The 24,344-nt window shown below is 38.6% G+C and overlaps 1 protein-coding gene across 1 annotated transcript in view; it reads left to right on the top strand.

Annotated features, from left to right (window-relative positions):
- The window catches only part of LOC108682954 (polyamine-transporting ATPase 13A3-like), a 36,068-nt gene extending 15,621 nt beyond the window's left edge, over positions 1–20,447 (top strand). The window contains exons 2-21 of the mRNA XM_047879850.1: positions 3,991–4,061; positions 4,205–4,372; positions 5,060–5,205; positions 6,460–6,611; positions 6,977–7,074; positions 7,939–8,094; positions 8,443–8,598; positions 8,982–9,197; positions 9,794–10,033; positions 10,394–10,486; positions 10,824–10,931; positions 11,581–11,729; positions 12,079–12,232; positions 12,706–12,849; positions 16,238–16,369; positions 16,645–16,782; positions 17,099–17,231; positions 17,692–17,825; positions 18,641–18,869; positions 19,047–20,447. Of these exons, the coding sequence (XP_047735806.1) occupies positions 3,991–4,061; positions 4,205–4,372; positions 5,060–5,205; positions 6,460–6,611; positions 6,977–7,074; positions 7,939–8,094; positions 8,443–8,598; positions 8,982–9,197; positions 9,794–10,033; positions 10,394–10,486; positions 10,824–10,931; positions 11,581–11,729; positions 12,079–12,232; positions 12,706–12,849; positions 16,238–16,369; positions 16,645–16,782; positions 17,099–17,231; positions 17,692–17,825; positions 18,641–18,869; positions 19,047–20,059 (3,830 nt within the window). The 3' untranslated portion in view covers positions 20,060–20,447. The remainder of the gene's footprint in view (positions 1–3,990; positions 4,062–4,204; positions 4,373–5,059; positions 5,206–6,459; positions 6,612–6,976; positions 7,075–7,938; positions 8,095–8,442; positions 8,599–8,981; positions 9,198–9,793; positions 10,034–10,393; positions 10,487–10,823; positions 10,932–11,580; positions 11,730–12,078; positions 12,233–12,705; positions 12,850–16,237; positions 16,370–16,644; positions 16,783–17,098; positions 17,232–17,691; positions 17,826–18,640; positions 18,870–19,046) is intronic.
- The last annotated feature ends 3,897 nt before the right edge of the window (positions 20,448–24,344 follow it).

A 24,344-nucleotide genomic window follows, 5' to 3' on the forward strand; every position in this document is an offset into this window, starting at 1 on the left:
ATATTAACGAACGCAGCGTCCAAAAGCGATTTTATTATTTGTTAATTTGGCGTTATACACTAGTGTGTTATGTTTGATTTGAATCCTACATCTGTTTCACTCTTCTTAAACTGAAGCATGCATCTGAATCACTTTGACCCAGTTTTGTAACATCTATTCTGACATAGAAGCATGCGATATAAAATAAATGCCGGATTTGTGCACTCAACTCTGGGTGGAGTACCTAATTTCGTTATGTGGCCACCGGATCGTTTAACTCAGTCGTATTTCATGCATGTCTCATCGCTAGAATTCTGCCCAACCCTGCATTCTGTGCGGGAAAACTTTGAAGTATGTTTGATGGCGTCCTGGTGACTTGAAATGTTGTCTTCCCTCATCAAAATAATTTATTAAAGTATTTTAAAACTGAATAAGTGAAAAATATTATTAAAAAATATCCATTTCGACGTCCTTAATGACGTATTGTAGGAGCTTCATTCGTTAGATACAATGCAAATTTTGTCACGTAATTTCGATCAACGTAAGTTCAACGTTAGTATACTGGATACATGGAGTTTGGTAATTTTGCTATAAAAGCCCCGTCCATTTCGAATTTCTCAGTTGTTTTCATTCCGTTTGTGATTCTACTGACTACTGTTCAAGATATAGACTAAGAGAGCACTGCAACAGGAAGAACTGTCGATGGTTTACGAGTGGTGGCAGACACGTAATCGATCAATGTTCCGGTGTGGAAAGTATAACTTACCCTAGACTTTCGAGACGATGAATGGAACTTCATCGTCGTATAAGCGGAAGGATGAAAATAACATCGAACTCAAGGAGACAAATGGACAGAACTTGGGTGAGTGATTCATCTCCTACTTGCTGAGTGGAATTGAATAATGTTGGGAATAAGAACCTTGGGTAATCTCTTCTGGAAATGTTAATTTCATATAGATTGCAAGCTCTACAGTTTCCGAATCTCAATCGAGCCACGTTTGCATATCTTAGAAATCACGCCCGGTAAAAAATGTGCAAGGGCGTGCAGTGACGTAAATAAACTGGTCTGTGAAAATGTTGGTCGGGAAAATTTATTCTTTATGCCAGGACTTCTCTAAACTCGGGAAGTGGGGTTTCAACTAATTTATTGATGCCTAAATTTGCGAGTAACGATGCTGTTTTGCCGTTTAAAATTAGGCTCTTGGACCTTCCATAATGTGAAAATCTGAAATGAGGAGTATTAGAATATGCTCTGTTAATCAAGTTTGATTATTCTGGTAAAAATAGATGCCGATTTTCCTGATTCCAAATTAGTATTGTATATAGGGGCTGAAAAATTTGGTGTCATTGTGCTGCCGGGTTTAATTTGCCGATAAAGGGACACAGTTAATAGTAATTTTCTGCTGTTGTGTTTACATCATAATTACTAATGGTCCTAATTGCAATACCGGTTAATCTGTGAATGAATTTCTGTATGATTAAGTCTGATCGTACAGTTTAATGAAATAATGACGCGTCATTTGGTAAACGCCGTTTGCTTGTAGTTGAAGGTAAATGTGTATTTATCTTAACTAACATCTTTCGATGTTTAAATTATGGGAGCACAATTCCATGTGTACCTTTTGCTTTATGTGTTTGGATTTTTCTCAAAATGGGCAGTGATGAATTATTTCAGTTATTTGCTAGTTGCAAAGATTCCTTTATGATTCATATAAGATCTCTGTCTATGTTAATGTGATTGCCTTTGCTGCAAGGTCTTGTGCTCGTGTAAAAATGAACTTTGTATGTACTATGTAATAATGATGTGTACAAACAATTATTCAAGTGATATTAACTCATGCCGTTCACGTACAATTTGTACGTCAGAGCACGTCTGAAACTCATTGACGTGTCAGTTTCTCGTAAATCTGACAGTACTTAAAATAATAGTCAACAGCATTTGCTTCAGTAATCAATATTAGGTACTAGTCGAGATACCGGTATTGGAATAATTATATTTCTTCGTTCTAAAATTTAACCTTAGTTGTACGGCCACAGATGTAAAGTTCGAATATTGCCCTGGACATGATCGCGCTCGAAATTTCCCTGCTTAGCTACTGTGTGGGTACATCGCTTTCACCGAATGCTGTTCTTTCGTTGTCGGTTGCCCGAGGGCAGCGTGTCGCAATTTGTGTTGTTGCAAGACGAAGGTTCGGTCGTTATATTACAGCTTCGAGAGTCTGTGTCGCCAAAGGACCTTTGAAACATAAACCTTAATTTTTAATACTCTGTTGTTACGTCATGATGGTGCGACGGGTTCACTTTCATTTTATGTCGAATGACCGCTAGATGATTTCCACTTACATGATCTCCATGTCACTAACCTCATTTTTCTCTGTTGTTGCAGTCTTTTTTAAATTTTTCCAAAGATGATTATTATGCATCTAACCTAGGAATTTTTTTTACAGTTTTTAGTATAGTATTTTGGTTCCCTGTTCAGTATTGTTGACTGCAATATTATTTTTATGATAGAAACTAATGATGCTCTAAGAAACGTGGTTGCGAGAATTCTGCCTCCGGTTTCGACTTGAATGTTTATAGCTGCTTGTAGGTATCGAGAGGTATCGAGTGCGTGTCCCCGAATATATTTGAACACTTTTACACTAAAATTTTACGGTGACAAATTCTAGTACTAGCCAACTTGTTCTAACCAATTACGTTGGTCCTCATCTCACCTAGCTGAGATTCAACATTTTATTTGATGCGTTTTATAGGTAGCTCATAAAACTGGAATGGCTAATGAAAGATTATTATATAGTTAAAGATGTAACTGCGAGACCATGTTTTTATTTCACAGTGCTATTTTTTTAATCTTCGAGTGTTCGTTTCTTCGTCACTTGTTGTCGTAGCACGAGTTCGCACCTGTTTAACAGCACGAGCTTGCACCTGTTCAAATGCGAGACTTCAAAGCTGTGGTTTATCTTTTTACTTCCGGCATCGCTTTGAATTTATGTGCATTATAACAAATAACGAATTTTAAGTGAATTAAATGTCGAATGAAAGACAATTGTGTAGCTGACCTAATAGCTGTGCGAGCGCGTTTTGATTTCGTAATTTTACTTTGTGAATCTGTGTCTGAACGACCGTTCCATCGTTACCTGCAGTCGCAGAGTCATTATTTATTTATTCATCAACTGAACTAATGAACTCCAGCTCGCACCTGCTCAAACGAATGATCTGAATGCGGTTGGTTGTTATTATTGTACAAAAGATTTGTTGTATGTTGTATGAAGATTGTGATTTTTATGCGAACAAACTCTTATTAAAAAAATTATTACCTGAACAGGACAGATTTGTTGCTCGATTTATTTCAAATATTGACAAATTTTAGTGCTCTGCTTTTGGATCAGTTCCCACAAAATAATAGAAACAAACAAGTACCCCAGGAACGAGTAGTATCGAAAATATTTTCTAAATCATTATAATAAAAATTGAAATACAATAACTTTTGGTCCAAATTTGGATTCATGTTACGGTAGTGAAGTTCTGCAACACCGCAGTAGAAAAGTTGAGTTGTCCTCGTCATTCGTTCAAGTTTGATGAGCCACAATGATCACATATTCAATGCTATCTGGCATCATTTGCATGTGATAAATGGTAAATGCTCAATTAAAGAAAAGAGACTTTGATCACTTTCACCTCTTAGCATGACACAAATTTCGACTAGATTAATTTTCTTGTGTAAAAAATTTTCATTTTATGATCTGATGTTGCTCATTTGTTATGAGCACGCGATCTAATAGAATTTGCCCTTGATAACAATACTCACGCGCTTGCATGAATTCAATAAATTTATTGTGCTCGCGTTGAACAAATTGAGCTACTATTGATTATTCAAAATATTTAGTAAATGAATTAATACCCAAAGCTTTATCAAATATATAGATTAGATGTCCTCGTTGATTTTCTGGTGGTATATATACAGTATATATACTGTCTCCGCGTTCTCACGAGGTGCTTGCATGTGTTCAGGAGAGAGCAGCCGTGCGGGCGGCGGCCAAAACGATGTTCACGTCATCGATTCGGGCGAAGAGGAGCAGTCCGTGAGTTAATGCATAATTTATTATATTTCTGCAATACTAGAAGAAGTTACATGTTATTAATTTGATCTGTTAAAATAATGACAAGATACATATTCTCCACAAAATATTAAAGTTGTAATGTATTGGATGTGGTGCCGGTATAGGAGGTGTTGGGCTTCAGGCGCAACGTGCTCAAGACGGTCGTGACGTGGCTGCTCATCGTGGCTACGGCCGGCCTCTTGCGCCTCGTCTTCCACTGGAACCCGCGGTGGATGTTGTACGCTACCTACACCCGCTGCAACATGCACGCTGCGACCCGGGTCCTCATTGTGGTGAGTGTTACTGCTACATGAGTACTGAGTGTGGTGAGTGTAGTGACGGCTACATGAGTATTGAGTGTGGTGAGTGTGGTGACTGATACATGAGTATTTAGTGTGGTGATTGTTACTGCAACATAAGTAGAGTGTGGTGAGTGTTACTCGTGGCGGCGGCAGCGGCGGCGGCGGGGGGCGTGAAGGTCGAGCTGACGCTGTCCCGCCCTGACGACTACGAGCCTCACGAGTTAGTGAGGCAAACTCGTGAGGCTCATAGTCGTCAGGGTTGGACACCAACTGCAACAGTGGCCTCACCCCATCTCACTCGGCAATTACCTCTTCGGATCCCATCCCCTCCGGCAAACAACAGTCCAACATATTGATAAATTAATATGCTAGCATCAGTCACCTACCCAAGCATAGGGCAGACAGACAAATCGACCTCCCCAGCAACACTACCAGCGGCGAGAAGCAAGCAACAGCATCGTGCATCAGGTGGCCCAAATGAGGGCGGATGAACGATATAATCAGAGGCGGCGATCCATCTTGGCCTGGGACTGCTATGTCCCAAACAAATACTAAGGATATTGAGGTTACTGCAAAATAAGTAAAGTTACTGCAACATGAGTATATATATAGAGTGTGGTGAGTGTTACTGCAACATGAGTATAGAGTGTGGTGAGTGTTACTGCAACATGAGTATAACCACCTGTCATACCACTACCACCTGTCATACCACTACCACCTGTCGCTTGGTGTTGGGGCTTCAGATGGCACGGCAGTCGCCGCTGCCTGGCAGGCAAGGTGCTGCTGAAGGCGTGGTTGCTGCTGCTGGAGGTGCTAGACGTCAGGTATATGCTAATGGCCTGCTTGCTTGCCACTTTTATTTTAGAATTCCAGAGATACTTTAATAATTGTCTTTAGAATTCCAGAGATACTTTAATAATTATTGCTTTGTTATTCGCATCCTGCATTCTTCCTATCGTGCTTGGTGTTGCTTGAATTTTTATGATACTTTTTTGCACACATTACTTCTAATCATCCGATGTAAAAATAAAAAAAACTGCAATTTAGGCACCTGCTTGAACCATTAATTAGCCTGTAATTTTTTAATGCGCTTAAATCTCGTTCATTTGTAATATTTTTATTATACTCTATATTTTGTTCTTCACTCGTACATTGTTCTGGGTTTTTATTTTGACTAAGCTCGGTTTGAGGTCACAAACTTTACAGTAAAAATTAAATTTCTTGTTTTTCTTTTCCATGTATTACGTTTGTAAGTGAGAATTGTTGCATGTCATGATATAGGGGCATGTCTGCTGATATTTTAAGCTTATTTTAATTCCTTTGATGATCTATATGCCTTTTTTCAGTTGACGAGGAGGATTTTGTTAAAGTTTGATGGTTCGAGTGGTTTATTACCATTTGATCGTCGTGTTCATTTTGTTGTTATTTTTTTACCTACAATATTGTGTCGCATAAAATTTATTTCTATAACACATTAACTTTGAAGTTCTGACGTGACACATGTACCTATTGATCTGAATTATTGATAGTGACTCTAGAATTACTCTTCTTCAGATACATAGAGATATTATTAAAAAAAACACTCATGACAGGTCCTGATATCAATTTTAAATCATGTCTTAGGTAACGATTTCACTAGAATGAAACAAACCAGCATTAGTACTGTCTTGATGAACTTGCAATACTATTCTAATTTTAGACTTTGAGATCATAAACAACAGTTGAATCTGTTCATTAACATACAACTGTGCTTGAATTATCTGCGCAATGGTTATGAAACTTGTAAATACTCTTTGGACATACTTTATGTCTGCTCGCTCCCAAAAATGTCCCAAAGTGGGCTCATCAACGATAACATTAATCGTGTTACTAGTAGGCAATGCATGCACTATTGTATTAATTCATAATCCTTTTCAAACATGTCCCAAAGTGAGCCTTTCCAAAATCATTGTTTATATGGATAGTACCTAGGCCACGCATGCTTTATTTTACAAATTCAATGTCTGGTCTTGCACCATACGCGAGCTTTTTCTTGAACTCGTTGATGCATTAGTTTCACAAAGCGTACGACACGACAGGCTAGAGCCGGAGTACAGTATGCTGACTGGCGGGGTGGCCACCGTGGACGGGGAGGCGGTCGCCAACAGAGTGTCGCAGTGTAGGAATGATACGGTGCCGGGCGAGACACTGCGCACCATCCGCGTGCCTAACAGCAAAGGGGTCTTCAAAGGTAATAAGTTCATAATTTGATAGAGTGCAAAAGCATACAATTGTGTGCAAATATGGATTTTGATTGTCTCTCAAGACCGTAAAATGAATCAGCATAGATTTTGAATCTGTACCTTTGTTTTAAGTTATTCCTACAATAACTTGTATTTTCTACTGTCCGGCAAAAGTGGTAGGTATTCATATGGGTTAGCTTTATATTTGCCTTGAAATAATTTGATTAATAATTGTAACAGTTACGCAACTCAGTGCGACTTTTTTTACAAGATTCAATTATTCGTGCGAGTCTCAACTTGTCATTGGCCATAACAATTTGAAATTATTTATTATTCTGTAATATCTTACGGAATTGTTTCATCAATTACTAAGAAACGACGCACGTGCGGCTGTTCCGGTGCAAGAAAAACACCTTCCTCTGGGATGATGAAGAAAAGGTCTTCTATAAATTGCCTGAGCTGGGTGCTGGCGTGAGTACCGATATGTTTATGCGATCCTTATTAACCTTTATTTTTAGAACAGGATATACGGTACTGTAAAGTACCTATATTTAAGTAGTGTGTTATGTTTAGTATGGTACGTACCATATATTATAGTATGGTTGAGTTTACCATGGGATAGTATAATATAGTATATAAGAGTGTGGACGAGGTAACGAGGCTACGTGCGGGTTATCGCTATATTATTGTTATATTCTTGACACGATTCTAGAAAGTCTAAAAACGGAATTTTCGTCTTGACATATCGAAAACTGACTTGAAAGCTACTGGTCATTCATCCAGTCATTGAGTAATGATTTTTTCTACTTATGCATTCAATTAATCTGCGTTATTTAACAGTTTATTCTAAGAAAGACGTCGAGGCCGCTCTTATTCCCATATAACGAAAAATTATTAAATTGCTCGTATTTTCTTTGTATTATTAATGCACTGACTTTTGTAATCGCATCTGCTATGATATGAATTACCTAGATTTATCATGTGAAATTTGTCAAAATAGAGTAAAAATCTAACTTACACATATTGATGAAAATGTCACTGTCTTTTATTATGCAACCACAGGTTATCTGCATATCAAAGTATTTAATTGGTAATAATAGGTTGAGCAGCACTGAATTTATTGATGTAATATCACTGGTCGTCTTTTCCGACCAGTATTTAACAACTATATATACACTAACGTATCGCCTGCCCCTGACAGCACATATCATTGGTCATCTTTTCTGACCAGTATTATATACCAGTATTGACCAGTATTATATAATATTATATACCAGTATTGACCAGTATTATATAATATAAATATAAACACTAACGTGTCGCCGGTCCCTACAGCACCCCACGAGCTACCTGCACTCGTGCACAGGCTTGTCGTGGCAGGAACAAGCTCGTCGCAGGATCGTGTACGGCCCTAACAACATCCACGTGCCTATTACCCCCATTGCCAAACTGCTCTTCAAAGAAGCACTCAACCCCTTCTACGTGTTCCAGGTAATTCATCCTTGCATTAGTGGGTTAAGATCATTTCTTCAGTTATTGAAATGTGGTTTCTATTATCGTTGTAGTTTGTTATAGTTTATAAATTATATATAAGTTGGTAAGGAATAACCTCTGATTTTCGTCACACGTTTGTCATTATTCGCTACTTTTGTCTGAAATTTGACCGTAATGATTCAATTGAGAAATAAATTTGAGCAATCTTCATGGACATATCTCCATCCTGTGTTAGTAGTTGTAATACAACTACAGTATTAGGTTTGAGAAAATGTTCAATTTTATGAATATTATTCTGTTGATATGTTTCTCTGTGCTATCATCATTCAAGTCGTTTTATTGCAGGTGTTCTCGGTGATTTTGTGGTTCAGTGACGATTACGTTTACTACGCTTCGGTGATCGTGGTCACGTCGGTGATTTCCCTCATCTCCGAGGTCTACCAAATGCACGTCAACCAGAAGACTCTTAGCAAGACTATACAGAGCAGTGACGTGGTTGAGGTACTCTTATCTCGTACAAATTTGTTCGTGTGCTGTGTTGGAAAAAACGAACATTTTGTTAATTTTATTACAGTCGATTTGTCATGCTAGATACCTATATTTGTTCCTCCTGAATTATTCGTACAACATTTTTCTCATTCTATGTATGTTCGTTTGCTGTGTTGGAAAAAGGAATATTTCGTTAATTTTATTATCGTCGATTTGTGATGCTACAGTTGTTCCTCTTGAATTATTCAAACAACATTTTCCGCATTCTATTTCCCAACGAGATGTTATAGGTTCTATCCAATTTCCGACGTTTCATCACAAGCCTCATACAAATAGCCTTGTTAAATTTCAAACGTTTTAAATATTATATCTGCTGAACATCTCTGTAATTTCAGGTTCTACGCGACAACGGACACTCTGAGTGCATCCCTTCAGAGCAGCTGGTCCCGGGCGACGTGCTGCTGGTGCCGGCGCAGGGGTGCATGATGCAGTGCGACGCGGTGCTGCTGCAGGGCAATGCAATCGTCAACGAGTCCATGCTTACTGGGGAGAGCGTCCCTGTAACCAAGACGCCTATCATGGCTCGCTCCAACACTTACTACTCTGATAAGGTGGGGCTCGTATCTAGCCAGGGGGAGTGAGACATCTAGCGAGGGGGAGTTAGACATCTAGCGAGAGTGAGTCTCGTATCTAGTCAGGGTGAGTCAGGTATCTTCATGTCTCTGATAGGATGCGTCTTGCTTCAGCCGAGACCAAATCGGGCATCTGCTTAAGGCGAGTCTGGCATCTAGCGAGGGCGAGTCTGGCATCTACCGAGGGTGAGTCTGGCATCTACCGAAGCTCTTCGTAAGTCGCGTAGAGATTTCGGCAAGCGTGATTTAAGTTCTCCGCATTTAGCTGGAGAGAAGGAATATTTTTCAGGGCCCCGCTCATGAAGAGTTTTGTTGCCGCTGCGTCACTTGGCATTCGATAAGGTTCGCAATGATAGATTTTCTCAATTCAATTTACGTCCAGTTTTATGTCAAGTGTGTGGTTATCGTTTAAAATTACGATTATACAATTTGACAAGTAAATCGGTAACTTTAAAATGTTTGTTAAATTTTGCGTAATTTTTTCCGAAATTATTACACTGGCATTGAGCTGGATTCGACGATATAAACTGTGATGATTTGCAATTATGTTTACAATTACTATCTCTTCGATACAGGAGCACGGAAAGCACACGTTGTACTGTGGTACGCAGGTGATCCAGACGCGGTTTTACGGAGGAGAGCGGGTACTTGCCGTCGTGGTACGCACTGGCTTCAGTACCAACAAAGGTGCTCTCGTACGGAGCATCATGTACCCACCTCCAGTGGACTTTAAGTTCCAGCAAGATTCCTACAAGTTTGTTATGGTCTTGGCCTTCATAGCCTCGTTCGGCTGCATTTATACCGTTGTCACCAAAGTAAGTTTACGAACAAAATTTTCTGTATTATTTTCACTTTTAACTATATAGATTTTTATGCTTGGACCACGAGGTTACTGACAATTATAGTTATCTTCGTGTGTTGCGTGTCTTTTTACCGTTACCAACTGTGAAAAATGATGAAATCTAATAAACAGTTTTTCTTTAAAATAATTTGTAAAAATGCTAGCCAATTTTGCGCCCCAGTTTCATTCATTATATAACAATCTCTCTGACATCAGGTTTATCAACTATTTTTGAAGCGTTTTCTCGTATTATTCACAGCTATGCTTAAGCACCTATACTGAATGTTTTTCTGAATCTTGGCGCTCGAACTGAAGTTTTTTTTTGCAATTTCAGTACATGCGTGGCATTGCAGTTCCCAAAATCATCGTAGACTCCCTTGACCTCATCACTATCGTCATCCCTCCAGCCCTGCCCATGGCGATGACGGTGAGTGCGCAATGTGTTTTTTTTAACTATATTGATACGTGCTATTTTTAGCAACAAGTGTAATCAATTCCTAAGACTTGGTAAATGTTACTCTTGCAAAATTCACGCATTTACTTTTAGATGAAATTCAATTTTATATTGGATGTTTATTTTTGTCTAAGATTGTCTTCATTTTTTGTATGTGATATATGGATATTAAATGGGTTTAATCCCGTCATTAATATGTTGAAAATGTTGTTCTGTCTTGTTGTTGCTCAAGTTAAAATTGAACGATAATATGTAGCATTCATAGTCGTATTTGTTATCTTTTTTTCACTATGCTCGACAATGCTCACAGGTTGGCATCTTGTACGCCTTGAGGCGCCTTAAAAGCGCGCGTATTTACTGCATCTCGCCCCGCACGGTCAACATAAGCGGCGTGCTTAACTGCTTCTGCTTTGACAAGGTAAATTGTCTGCTAAGTTCTGGATTATACGCATTTTTTGTAGGTGAAAACATTGAAGCGATTTAAGGACATTCCAGATTGCCATTGTGAATGATATCGATTTTAATACATGTGTGAATTTTTTATTCGATTGGAGAGATTTGGATTATACGTTATGAGTAAAGTGACAACATCGGAGAATCTGTTGAAACAAATGTAGTGACACTTGCACTGAAAATGCTTGAATTCCTATTGTAATGATTGTGACCGTACAGTTTCATTGAAGACAGTGAGTCCTTTCAAATTTACTCCTTTGATAGATGTCTCTACGACGTTTATCTGTTTGAAACCTTTCCTTCCTTTAATTTTAACCCTTGGTTCTAATAATAGCTGCTCACGATCATGCATTGATGATTTGTTATCCATTAAATTCACAGCTAACTTTCCTGCAGCAAATTTCCCTTCAACTCTAAATATTCCCCTCAACTCCAAACGTCGCAACTAACTTTCTTTCAGCTCAATTATTTTCTACTCCAAATTATTATCTACCTTTCTCTCCATTCAGTTCCATTCAACTTCCAAAGTCTCAACCTTCTTTCTTACTATTCAATTATCTTCATCTCCAGACACCTCAAACTTATTTTTTTAACCCGATTCCCTTCTTCTGTAGACGGGTACGCTGACGGAGGACGGCCTTGATATGCGGGGCGTGATCCCGGTGGTTGGCCGCGTCGACATCCGCGGCAGCGTCCGCAAAAGCAACCGATCCGCGTCCTCTACCAACACCAGCACACCGCACCAGCAGCACAGCAGACACTTGTTGGTTCATTACATTAATGATGTTATTTTAATGAATTATTGTCTATTCAGATATATCTGCTGAGGTGACTTTTTACATACCGTATGTTGAAATTTCTCACATACTTCTTTTAAAATGATTGAATCGCAAGTTAACCAGGAATTTAAAAGGCTTAATTATCACAGATGACTTTTTGGCTGTCCTTGTTGTTCCAGGTTAGGGAATCTAGCCAATTTTTAAACTTTAATATTATGTTATTTTTTATTGTTCCAATTGTTGAATTTAAATGACGCTATCAAAAGTACGATGAACAATGCATAATTTGATTTAAGTTCTTTAAATCTACATTCTTATCAAATTTCTCATCAGAGCGGACGAGCCTCTCGAGAGTGACCTGAAGAGAGCGTCTGTGCCGGGCCTCTACCTGGGCGCCCTCAACAAGGAGCCCTCGAACATGCCTCACGACCATCTCCTCTTTGCCATGGCGTCCTGTCACTCCATTACCATCATCAACATGGAAAAGGTTCGTTTCTACAGTTACTGAATTGATTTTTTATGTCACGTGTTAATCGACGTGACGAAATTATTTAGAGGTTCTCTCATTCCCATGCAAAATTTAAATCCAAACAAAAAAATGTGGAACCCATTGCCTAGTGGCGTGAGGTTTCAGTTATTGCTTGTGAAGCTTTTTTCTCGCTGGTATCGACTTGCTTATTAAACAGTGTAGTCATAATAATAATACAAATTTATTATCGCAATATTGACGGTGTTTTGCACTGGTATTGAGGATGGTATGCCAATTAGTTTAGTTATTTAGTTATTATGCGTTGAAAATTCAGTATTGCAATGGTCACCGAGTTTAGCCCTGGTACTGGCGATGGAATGTTGTAAATTTAGGCAAAAATATAGGCGGTGACTTAATGTATCAGCATTTAGTATTGTAATGGCGACGCATGCACAAGACTTGATACTGACGTAAAATATGCTGGTGTACAGGTGGGAGACCCGCTTGAGCTGCGCATGTTCGAGAGCACGGGCTGGGAGTTGCACGAGCCTGGCCAGGACGACACCAGCAAGTACGACATGATGATGCCCACCACCGTCCACCCGCCTCGTCCGCCGTCCCTCACCCCTGATGAGGTGTGTCTCTGATTCTTGTTATTGTCTCTTATTATTGTTATTTTCTCTTATTATTGTTATTGTCTCTGATTCTTGTTATTGTCTCTGATTCTTGTTATTGTCTCTGATTCTTGTTATTGTCTCATCTAGATGTGTATAAGAGACAGGTGTGGTGAGTGTTACTGCAACATGAGTATAGAGTGTGGTGAGTGTTACTGCAACATGAGTATAGAGTGTGGTGAGTGTTACTGCAACATGAGTATGGAGTGTGGTGAGTGTTACTGCAACATAAGTACCTATGGAGTATGGTGAGTGTGTGCGGTCACCGTTGAGTCTGAAAGTGTGTATTGAGAGCGCAATACCATTAGTTCAAGTTCAGATGTGATAACTTGGCAACTATAACATTGGAGCAGCAACAAGTGAATGCATTGTGTTGTCATAGAAGAAAATTTTTCAGTGAAAAGCCTTGCCAGATGTTTCAATTTCGCATTTCGAAATAAATCAAGAATAATCTCTGCAAGTTGCTGTAAAGCTTAGTTCTTGCTAAATTCAGGGCGTAGCATGATATATGGAGTTGAAATTTCGACATCAATCAGGCACTTTTCTTCTGATAGAATAGAATGGAATAGAAGTGTCGGCATCGAAGAAATAGGCCCATGGCCTGTTGCCGATGCTAGTCAATATCTATTTTTAAGTATTAGTACCTATTAAGTATCATATCGATCAGTTTTATTTTTTTCGAATCTATTGTCGTTTATCATTCGCTCTTTCTGTTATTCTTGACTTGTGTATTAAAATGAAATAATATTTTCTTCTTACCACAGGAGCACTACAAGAAATACACGCGTTACTTCGTGAAGCCCATCACGACTCTCAGAGCCAGCGAAATAAGGTCAGGCTCTTTCTGGTTCTCTTTCTTATTAATGGCAATTGTATCAATGGTATTATTGTGGGTGTTTCTATATAAATCCAATAGATCAAAGGCTATCTAGTTCTTTTTTCTTCTTTATGACAATTGTATCAATGGTATTATTGTGGGTGTTTCTATATAAATCCTATAGATCAAAGGCTATCTAGTTCTATTTTTTTCTTTATGACAATTGTATCAATGGTAGGTATTATTGTGGGTGTTTCTATATAAATCCTATAGATCAAAGGCTATGCTATCTAGTTCTTTTTCTTCTTTATGGCTATTGTATCAATGGTATTATTGTGCGTGTTTCTCTCCAAGATCAATGGCTGTCGTCTAGTTCTCTATATAGTCCTCCCTAATTCAATTACTTAATCATGCTTAGGTGTCGGGGTCAGTCAAAATACTATAAATTCAATGAATCAAGGCTATGCTAGGCGTAGTGCAGTTGCCCTAGAAGCATATTTAGAATGTTATTTTCTAGATGTTTTTTTTCTGTAATCCTAAATTCGCTGGGTTCCGGTTTCCGTGCTATTTAACTTGTTTTACTCCAGACTATTTTTTCACACGGTGACACTTTATCTTATAATAATTTAAGGTACTTAAATCTTTTCTTAGAGAATAAGTACTCTTTTCAATGATGCTATAAGTGGTTTATTCTCTGGTGCTTTAACGGAGTTCTTGAAATTCAGCTTGTTGAAATTTTGAAAAATGAAAATCAAGCTCAGAATATGCAATAAAATAATCGAAATCTGTCATATAAATTCGGGTTTTAATTATGTCCGTTTGATAATGCTTTCTCTTTCTACGCTGTTACCTTGACGTTTCTTCATATTTGTTGTATACAATTTTATTATTAAAACCTTTATGGTAATAATTAACAGCTAGCGTATTCAAAAACTTCAAAAGTTGGCGGCAGCCTTGCTTCGAATGAGACAGGTTTAAATGCTATTAAATAGCACCACTGTTCTGTTATATAAGCTAATTTGTCGTATTTCTTGTCTCTGCTGCCGAGACCTTCTCCTGCATTACTCCCTGGATCCGTTCCTTGCATCTCCGCCGGGCATTCTGCCTATTTCCTTCATTTATCCTCTAATGCATTGTTTGCTTTCTTCTACATTCTCATTAATTCACCACAAGCCAGCAATACACCTTCATGTTGTTCCATCAACAATGCGTTTCAGGTTTTAATTGTTCTTTTCTGTTCCTTTTCGTATGTGACTTTGCTTTATGCAATTGTTCATGTCTCATGTCTCGATTGTGCGAACTATTGATTGTGGAAACAATTATTTGTCCAGTGAAATCGTATTTCCACCGTTTATTTAGGATATTTTTTTTAAATCTTGACCGCCAAATTCTTTCTATTTTTCTAAGTTTTAAAAAGCCCTTTGCTTGAAACGTATTGACCGCACACATTTCTTGCACCACTTCACAACTGGTCGCTTATAGCATATTTTGTGTATGATCTACCTGACATTTCTACCAAAGACGCCATCTCTAAATCTCGAAACTTAATTTTGCCACACAACCATTTTTCTACTTGCACATCACATCCATTGCGTCTTTGTGCTGCTGAATTATTTGCTTTTTTATTCTATTCATTTTTCATTCATATCGCCCGCCACCCTCAAGACACTGTCACTGAAGTACCATCTGTCACCTCATTATCATTTCACTTCCTTCATCATTAAAAAAGTGCATAATTTCACCACCTGCCACTGGCGTACCACCTCTCAGCGTATCAAACCGCCACCACTACCACCTGTCACACCGCCACCACTACCACCTGTCATACCTTCAGCACTGCCACCTGTCATACCTTCAGCACTGCCACCTATCATACCGCCACCACTACCACCTGTCACACCGTCACCACTACCACCTGTCATACCGCCACCACTACCACTTGTCACACCGCCACCACTACCACCTGTCAAGATTCTTGTCATTGTCTCTGATTCTTGTTATTGTCTCTGATTCTTATTATTGTCTCTGATTCTTATTATTGTCTCTGATTCTTGTTGATGGTGCCATCTGGTTATTCAGTTGATAAAATTTTTCCAAGGTTGTAATTGCTGAATATATATAACACGGTATAAGAGACGTGATGCAAGTTGCTGTTAGAATGGTCAAAAGTGGTGTATCTGATGCGGATTGAAGATTTATTTTTGGAACGGCTGGATGATATGTTGACTAATCAATCAGTAAATGCAAGGGTCAATTAATAATGAGAAATTTAATTGTTTTACTATAACCCGCAGCCTTTATCGTTTCAAATCCATCTACTCAACTGTCTTTGATACTTAAATCTAAGTCAGAAAAGGCGTAAATTTCAATTCCTATATCTATTTCTTATGTACGCACATTCGTAAGTAGAACTAATCAAGTTTAGTTGTAAGTAGAACTAATCAAGTTTAGTTATTCAATCTAACAACTTATTTTCTTCAGGACGATCCCTAAGGAAATTTTTATGACAATGTAATGTCTTACTTCCGGCAGGACGAAACTACTCCGCTCGAGATCGGAATATTGAGGCAGTTTCCCTTCGAGTCGAGTCTGCAGAGGATGTGTGTAGTCACCAAAAGACTGGGGGACAAACACTGGGATGTCTACTGCAAGGGATCTCCCGAGGTCAGTATCGGCTTTGTATTGATTACTGTCTAGCATTTTGCCTGACCATACATTAACCTTCGTATATGTAGTTGAGGGCCTTGGGACTTGTGTCACCAGCAGTAGACTAATACAAAAGCCGCTTCTTGAAATTCTTGGACTAATATTTCATTTCCTTAAGTAACTAAAGTTGATGAATGTATCTAATATATTATCAGTTCTCGGAATTTTTGTATCATTGTAACTCAATCAAGTGCCATATTTTTCTTTAGTAAGTCAGGTTTTTTTTTTCGCAGAAAATCGCCTCGCTCTCTACGCCCGAATCTGTGCCGTCGAATTTCAATGTGGAGCTACGGTCTTACACAGACCAGGGCTACCGCGTGCTGGCTCTGGCTCATAGACCCGTCAGCATGGCTTACCACAAAATTCAGAAGGTGATTTTTCAAGGGGCGTTCGCGTTCATTTGAGCAAAATAACTAAGTATCTAACTGTCAAAACGAGTACTAAGAGGTTAAAGATTTTAAATGCTAACCTCCTTTAATTCGTCCTAAAATTAGTACAGCAATTACAGAATAGTCTAGACTCTAGATGGACCTAAAATTAGAGATTCTTGATTAAAAATCGACGGAGTCTGTATTTGGTCTATTGATTATTAAAAAAAAAACATTGCCGTTTTGACTGAGTTCAAACTTATAAAGAGTGCAATTGACATTTTGTTCATGATTATAATCAATTTCTTTGTTTCTCTAGATTGACCGGGAAGACTTGGAGTGCAATCTGCAGTTCTTGGGCTTGTTGGTGATGGAGAACAGACTCAAGCCGGAGACCCAAAGCATCATTGATCAGCTTAAGCAGGCCAACATCCGCACTATCATGGTTACGGGTGAGATGAACGTATTGTGAAGTTGTTTGTAGTCTTTTAGAGTTACTTAGTTACATTTGCTTTGCTGCATCGAGAACAGTTGACTTTCGTAGATTTAAAGCTGATCCCGCTATATCATCTATCATATTACTTCAATCGAGGCGCGCGATTACCAACTTGAATTACATTATATTAAGAATTTATACAATTATACATCAATACAATAATTATTGTTCTGCACAACCATGAACAATATCGTGGCAATTCACACCTCTAATTTTCGAATTTTTTTGGATAATACGAGATGTGCGAATTAAGTTCATGCGGCAGATTGTATGCAAAATTTGTGTAATTGTTTTTTTTAACGTGTGATTTCACCTTATAATTATACCGCAAAATGATGATTGATAATATACCACAGTATAATTCTACCACAAAGTTAAGTAGTATCCTAGATAATTTAATTTGCACGGCGTTCTAGGCGACAACCTCCTGACGGCGCTGAGCGTGGCGCGGGAGTGCGGCTTGATTGCCAGGGAAGACTCGGTGGTGCAGCTGCGTCAGACGGACGACGACAACCTCTGCTACGAGCCCACCACTCCCGTAGAAGTCTCTGTGAGTTCCTGCATAGTTTGTTGCCAAACATCCAAATCTAATAACACCTGCTTACATTTTGAAGGTGAACTAATAGTATAGTATAGTACATTAAGCGTTGAAGAATAGGCCTGTTGCCGATTCTTGTACTTTTCTTGATTAGTTCACAGATCTAAAGACTGGCCTTATGATCAAATCTTTCCAACGGACGGCAGGTTTTAAAATCGTTTCTAGACTTTCAGTTGTTCCGTAGGATAGACATTTCAAGACTAAACATAATGAAGTTCATTTTTTTCCATCTAACAAAGAACTTTATGCTGGATGATCCTGTTAAGTTTTTTATGGCGATCAGATGTTGCATTAACTGCAGGGTGCAACTACTAAGCTTGAGATAAAAATTTAAGCATTTTTCACACCTTTTTACCCAATTTATATAGTTGTATAATAATTTACCGTAGTTATATTTATAGGTGAATAGGTGTATTTTTCCACGAAAAGTTTGTTTGTTGTTGATGTCTACCATTTTTCTATAAGTTTTCTTTAACGGTACCTCTTTTTTCAATTTTCCAAAAATTGACTATCCTTTTCTTGAAATTTTTTTATTCCAAGTCATTTTATTTATTTTCGAGTATTTCAATAATGATTCAACCTCTCTATTCATGGCATCTTTATTGCAACGGTTCACCTTCATCTGCTGTTTTTAAAACATGTAGATCAGTGAACACTTTCAGCCTGAGTTGTTTCCCTTCATTTCGAAGTGATTTTAGCTTCTTCATAAGTCGAAAATTTTCTTGGTAGAGTTTTTCCCCTGTATCTCTCAAAATTTTGCGTCACAGCGCAAGTTTGAGGACAAGCAGAATGGGACGGTGACCGTGGACGTGGGGCCGTTGGACGCTGGCCGCCATGTGGTCGCGGTGGACGGCAAGAGTTGGGCGGCCATACAGGAGGACGACCATGAAGACCTCCTGCGTCAGGTACTGGTCAGGGGGGCTGTATTCGCCCGCATGAAGCCTGACCAGAAGCAGCAGCTTATCACTCACCTCCAGGATCTCGGATACTATGTTGGTGGGTGAACATTATTGGTTTGTGTATATTGGAACAAAAATTTCTCGTTATTGTTATTATTTTAATCGTGAACGTCGTGACTAAAAGCACTGGAGTGACGCGAGGAGTTTAGAGTTATTGGAGTTTTGTGCAATACGTAGCTTAGCTTTCTTGGTTACATTTCCTTTACTGCGCCAGGAATGTGTGGTGACGGAGCCAACGACTGTGGTGCCCTGAAGGCTGCACACGCCGGTATTTCGTTGTCAGAAGCTGAGGCGTCTGTGGCATCTCCTTTCACGTCTAAAGACCCGAACATTTCATGCGTGCCGACCATTGTCAAGGAAGGAAGAACTGCACTCGTGACCAGCTTTGGAGTTTTCAAGTACATGGCCGCGTACTCACTAACTCAGTTCGTGTCCATCATGATTCTCTACTCCATCGACAGCAACTTGTCAGACTTTCAGTTTCTCTATATCGATCTGTTCCTGATTACGGTGTTCGCCATCTTCTTCGGAAGGACCCATTCCTTCAAGGGAAACCTGCATCCTACGTCCCCGCCTTCGTCGCTCATGTCAATCACGCCCATCATGTCGTTGCTTCTTCACTTGGCTTTGGTGATCGCAGTGCAAACGTTTTGCTTCTTCTACGTTCAAGAGCAATCATGGTTCGTGCCGTTCAACTCCACTGCTCTCGAGGAAAATATCACTGGGCAGGAAAATTACGCCGTGTTCTGTGTGTCGCAGTTCCAGTACATTATTCTAGCCGTGGTTTTCTCAAGAGGCCCTCCGTACCGACAGCCGCTTTACACCAACCGTTACTTGACCGGGGCACTGGTGATCATGACAATAAGTAGCTTGTACATTACGCTCTGGCCCCATGATGTGTTGGTCAATTGGCTTGAACTTGTTATGCCTCCTGCTGATGATTCGAGTGCTATGTTCTTCCGCTACCAGATAGTGATCATCGCAGCAATTAACTCCTTACTCGCGATGTTCATCGAGTACTTCATCGTAGACTATCTCATGTACCAGAAGGTTCGACCTAAAATGCACAACATTGAAAAATCCAAGAAAAAATTCCTGGCTATTGAGGCGAACCTGAAATGCGACAAAACATGGCCTCCTCTAGAGGTGCCATTGCGCAAAGTCGCTCCTGAAGAAGGCAACCGCATCGTACCGCAGCCTATGGTGCAATACCAGTCATCCTTATGACTAGGCTTCTTATGCGGTCGCGAAGTACTCAAGCGCTTCGCGTTATTGCAGCTTCATTCCTGATTTTCCATACTTTTTTATTCAGTGTATGTTCTTAATTCAATCCCGAGTTCGTGTGTCGTGTGTTACGCATGTCGAAATTGCATCTAAAAGATAGTGCAGTGTTTTTTTTTTGTTCAATTTGTCGAAATTAAAATTGTTTGGCCTTTTCTATTAAGATACCGTTGCATTGAAATTTATCAAGTCAGTAACTCTTTAATGCATTTAGGCCTCCAATGGTTAAGAAACTATACATTGCTGGAGCAGAAAATATAAACCAAGTTTTGAAATTCAGTGCAAAATTATTTTTTATTATTGAGAACTTCCGCAGGATGTGTGACGCTGTCGTCTGAGTAGACAATTTTTTTTATTATATCTTAGTGTATGATAGGTTTTTAGAATCTCACCTTCTTAATTTTCCCAACCATCGTACAGCCTCCATTTTTTCCACTCGTCGCTTACGTGTCAAAAATTTTATCAGAAATTCTAAATATTACAGAGCAATAATGATAATGGGGAATGAATGAGAGAATGTTATACCTAATCTATATCTTAATGGTATACCTATAACGGCTTAATTCAGAAAAAAATCGATTGTATGACGAAGCGTAGGAATTCGTCCAGATAACAAACGATAAGGTTAAACCCTGTAAATATTCAAACGTGTAAAAATAACTAACTGAAACTCCCGAAAGATGATGACTTATTCTTGTAAGAACTACTTAAGATCGAAATTTTATATTGATTCAGCATTAAACTCCCAGGCTGTCCACTAGCCCTGTTGTTCTTTACTAAGGGAACTTGGCAGTTCTGATACTGAAACCAACTATCGCGGAGCACACTTTGTTCATTTGATCGATCCGTTTAAGAATGTCGCGGAACAAATTTAATCTTTTTGATTTGAACGATTCAAAACTCGTGGTTTTTGCAATATTTCTATTAGGTATTTCGTCCTTAAGGACCTACAACTGTGCACTTGTACCATGATCTATCAGTATGAATAATATTTTAAAAATCAAAATTCATTTTCCTCTCTCATTTGTTAAAAAATACGAAACTAACTATGGCAAATTTCATATCAGAGCCGAAGAGGAACTGCGAATCGGAAGTAAATGATCATAACTAAAACTGCTGCAAATAATGCTCATGCAATGTAGAGATTTGCGTCCGCCAAATGATAGTGTGCGGGAAATGATAATTATGTAAATAAACGGATTTTCTCGTAAATTCGAAGGTTAGGATTCGGTAATGAGCAATCTCCGACCCGTTACCATCAGACTTGATTTATCAGCTAGGGTGGGATCTTACAATTGGTAAGCAACAGTGTAACTGAGATTGCAAACGCCGACTCATTGGAAGATGCTATTTTCTGTGCATTTTTACCGTGGAAATTTATTGTTTTAGGCTATAGTGTTGGTCGATATAGCTCGATCGTGCTGCTTTGTCTTCCTGCGATGTATTTGTGTTTAATAATCCTCTTTATTGTTGTTAGTGGTTGTGTAGATGTGGTATGCCTGTTGAGGGACTTGTACATCTTTGGGAGTATTCTAGGAACCTTAATGTGGCAAAATTGCGAAGGTCGTTTTTGTGCTTATAGGTAATGAAATCCCTATAGTATGCTGAAAAGTTTGGCTTAATTGTTGTCATTATCGGCTCACTGAACTTGTATGCGTAACTGCTATATAGTGGGGATAGTTACATAGATAACAGTAGTTTAATCGCGACGCCGTGTGGTAGTGTCAGTAGTTCCGCACGCTTTTATAGTTGTCTGAAAGAGGGGCTGGGGCTGCTGAGTACGAGATATCGTTTTATTATAGTTGTCCAGGCGCAAAATTTACAAAAATTGGAGGAAGCTAATTTAATTTACAGCTGAGCGGTGTATTTATTTTATGCAAGCTAGCGTCGAAAATAAATTATTAATACATCTAGTTTATGTAAAAAATTGGCACTAAAGTGTTCGATTCACGATATTTTTGAATGCGTGTTTGCAAGAGTAGCTGTTATATTTTAAACTGGACTTGCTCCAAGCCATTAATTTTAGCACTAATATTCTGTTTATAAATCTAGGATAACACAAATCATAAATTGTTAGGCAGAAGTTGTGAGTCGAATTTTCTCTCCACTACGTTTCACAACTTTATGATAAACCTTATTTATTGTATTTTATAACTTTCTTGTTAAACGAGCAAACATCAGGATTTGTATAAAGTAATGTCCGTCTGAATATCTGAGGTTTGACGATAGTCACAATTGCATGGGAAGATCGCATGCGGCACTCATACTGAGCACTATGCATCATGTAATTTGTCTTGCATTCTAGATATCAAACGTGGATTATTCTAGATATCAAATGTGGATTAATCTAGATATCAAACGTGGATTATTCTAGATATCAAACGTGGATTATTCTAGGTATCAAACGTGGATTATTCTAGATATCAAACGTGGATTGTCAAACGCACTATTGACCAAAGTTTTCAATGCCGCGCTTGTCATCAATCTATGATCTCGGGATTCAATTGAAATCTTTGGTTTATGCGAAATTTTATTGGTGACTTCATACTTTTTTATAAGCTGTTTAGACTTTGAACAATGTTGGTAAAGTTAATGGAGAAAAATAATTTTTTTAATTAACTTCGAATGACCCAAGACTAATCTGTATTAGAATTTGTTTGATTAATAACCATGTGAATGCACCACTCACTCACAATTTCCGTTTTTTTAATTTTAAGTTGAATCTAACCTAGGTTCGATTTCTTCATACAATTCGTTTCAGTTTTTTTTCTCAAATTCCAGATGGATGATGGAAACCTTGTATTTAGAAAAGCATCCGCCATCCCCCAATGTCAAGGAATAGTAATTTTGGTCATGTTCCTCGTGTATGGTCAAATTCGTGCTCGCCAAATGCGTACTATTTCTGTATCACGTGACTTTGTCGTTCATCCTCCCTGGATATTTTGTCTTTAGTTCCCTTAAAGCGTTGCTTAGTGTGTAGATGAAAGAGCATTTATCACAACCTGGAAATAAATGATTCGTCTGATAAGCTTACCCTGACTTTGGTTACCCTTACTTTCAGGTAATAGGATCGTCCATCGTGCTTGTCACGCATTCCAATACCAGCGACAGTCAATGAGTTCCTGAACACAGATGTAGTATTTCAATTATTGCATCTAAATTATATGATATGAATTTGTTCAGAAAACCCAAAAACTTGAAATGATTTCTGTGTTTCAATTCTATTAGTGAGGTATGTTTTTAATTTAATACCGAACGCTCCATGTAGACTTGAGTTATGCGCTGGGTGCAAAGACTCAATGAGAGCGCAATGACCGGGCCCAAAATTCGTCGTCATTTTCTGTCCAGAAGTTTCGTAAACGGTCTAAGAAACAGATATGCATGCATATAGGGACACTATTAGGGCTGATTCATGCCTTCACAGTTTAAGGGTAGTAATTAATATAGAAGTGTGGTAGCTTTGTAGAAGACTCCATTGAACCATGTTTTAGTTGGCCGCAGCTTATCTGTGGAACTCATACGTAATAACCTGCTATTCATATTCTCTGTTAGAAGAAATATTCAAATTATGAGCCGTCTTAGTGAAAATTGGTAATCATTGTATTGTAGGAAGTTACAATTATTGTTAATCGTTTTCTATGGCTTCGGTTAGCACAAAGGACGTTGTCGTTTCTACAATAACGTTGCCTAGCTAAACACTGACTCAGCTCGTTTGTAATGCAAGGTCGTCGTGAGGCTGAACATAGAATGTTTTTGCAGTGCTACAAATGCGCGTGAGCGTAGCAGAATACACACATTTCTTCAATTTCAAATACGACAAATCAATTACTTCTCCGGACCACTTTTTACAATTAATATCAACAAAAGCATAGCTTGTATTCCCTCCAGAAAAATGTACAACTACATGTTGCTGGAATGAAATTCTACTATAGGCATAGTATATGATCCAGGATTCGGAAACAAATTGCTTCTTTTTCTGGAAGCCCATTTCGTGAACTTTTGCAATCACCAAAAAGAAAAAATGGTAACCTTTGCTGCAATGCAAAAGATTCGATTGATTTCTTCTCTAATTGTACTTCAGTCTGCTTGGATAAATAATATCTTTTAAACTTGCAACGGATGAAGAGAAAGTGAGCACATGCTTCAAGTCGTTGCGAGAACGTGACAGAATGAGCCGAACGTAGCTGGGTCATGGCGCCATGCGAACCATTTACTGACCACAAAGCTCCTG

The sequence above is a fragment of the Hyalella azteca genome, unplaced genomic scaffold (genome assembly GCF_000764305.2).
Source record: "Hyalella azteca isolate HAZT.00-mixed unplaced genomic scaffold, Hazt_2.0.2 contig3971, whole genome shotgun sequence".
Lineage (NCBI taxonomy): Eukaryota > Metazoa > Arthropoda > Malacostraca > Amphipoda > Hyalellidae > Hyalella > Hyalella azteca.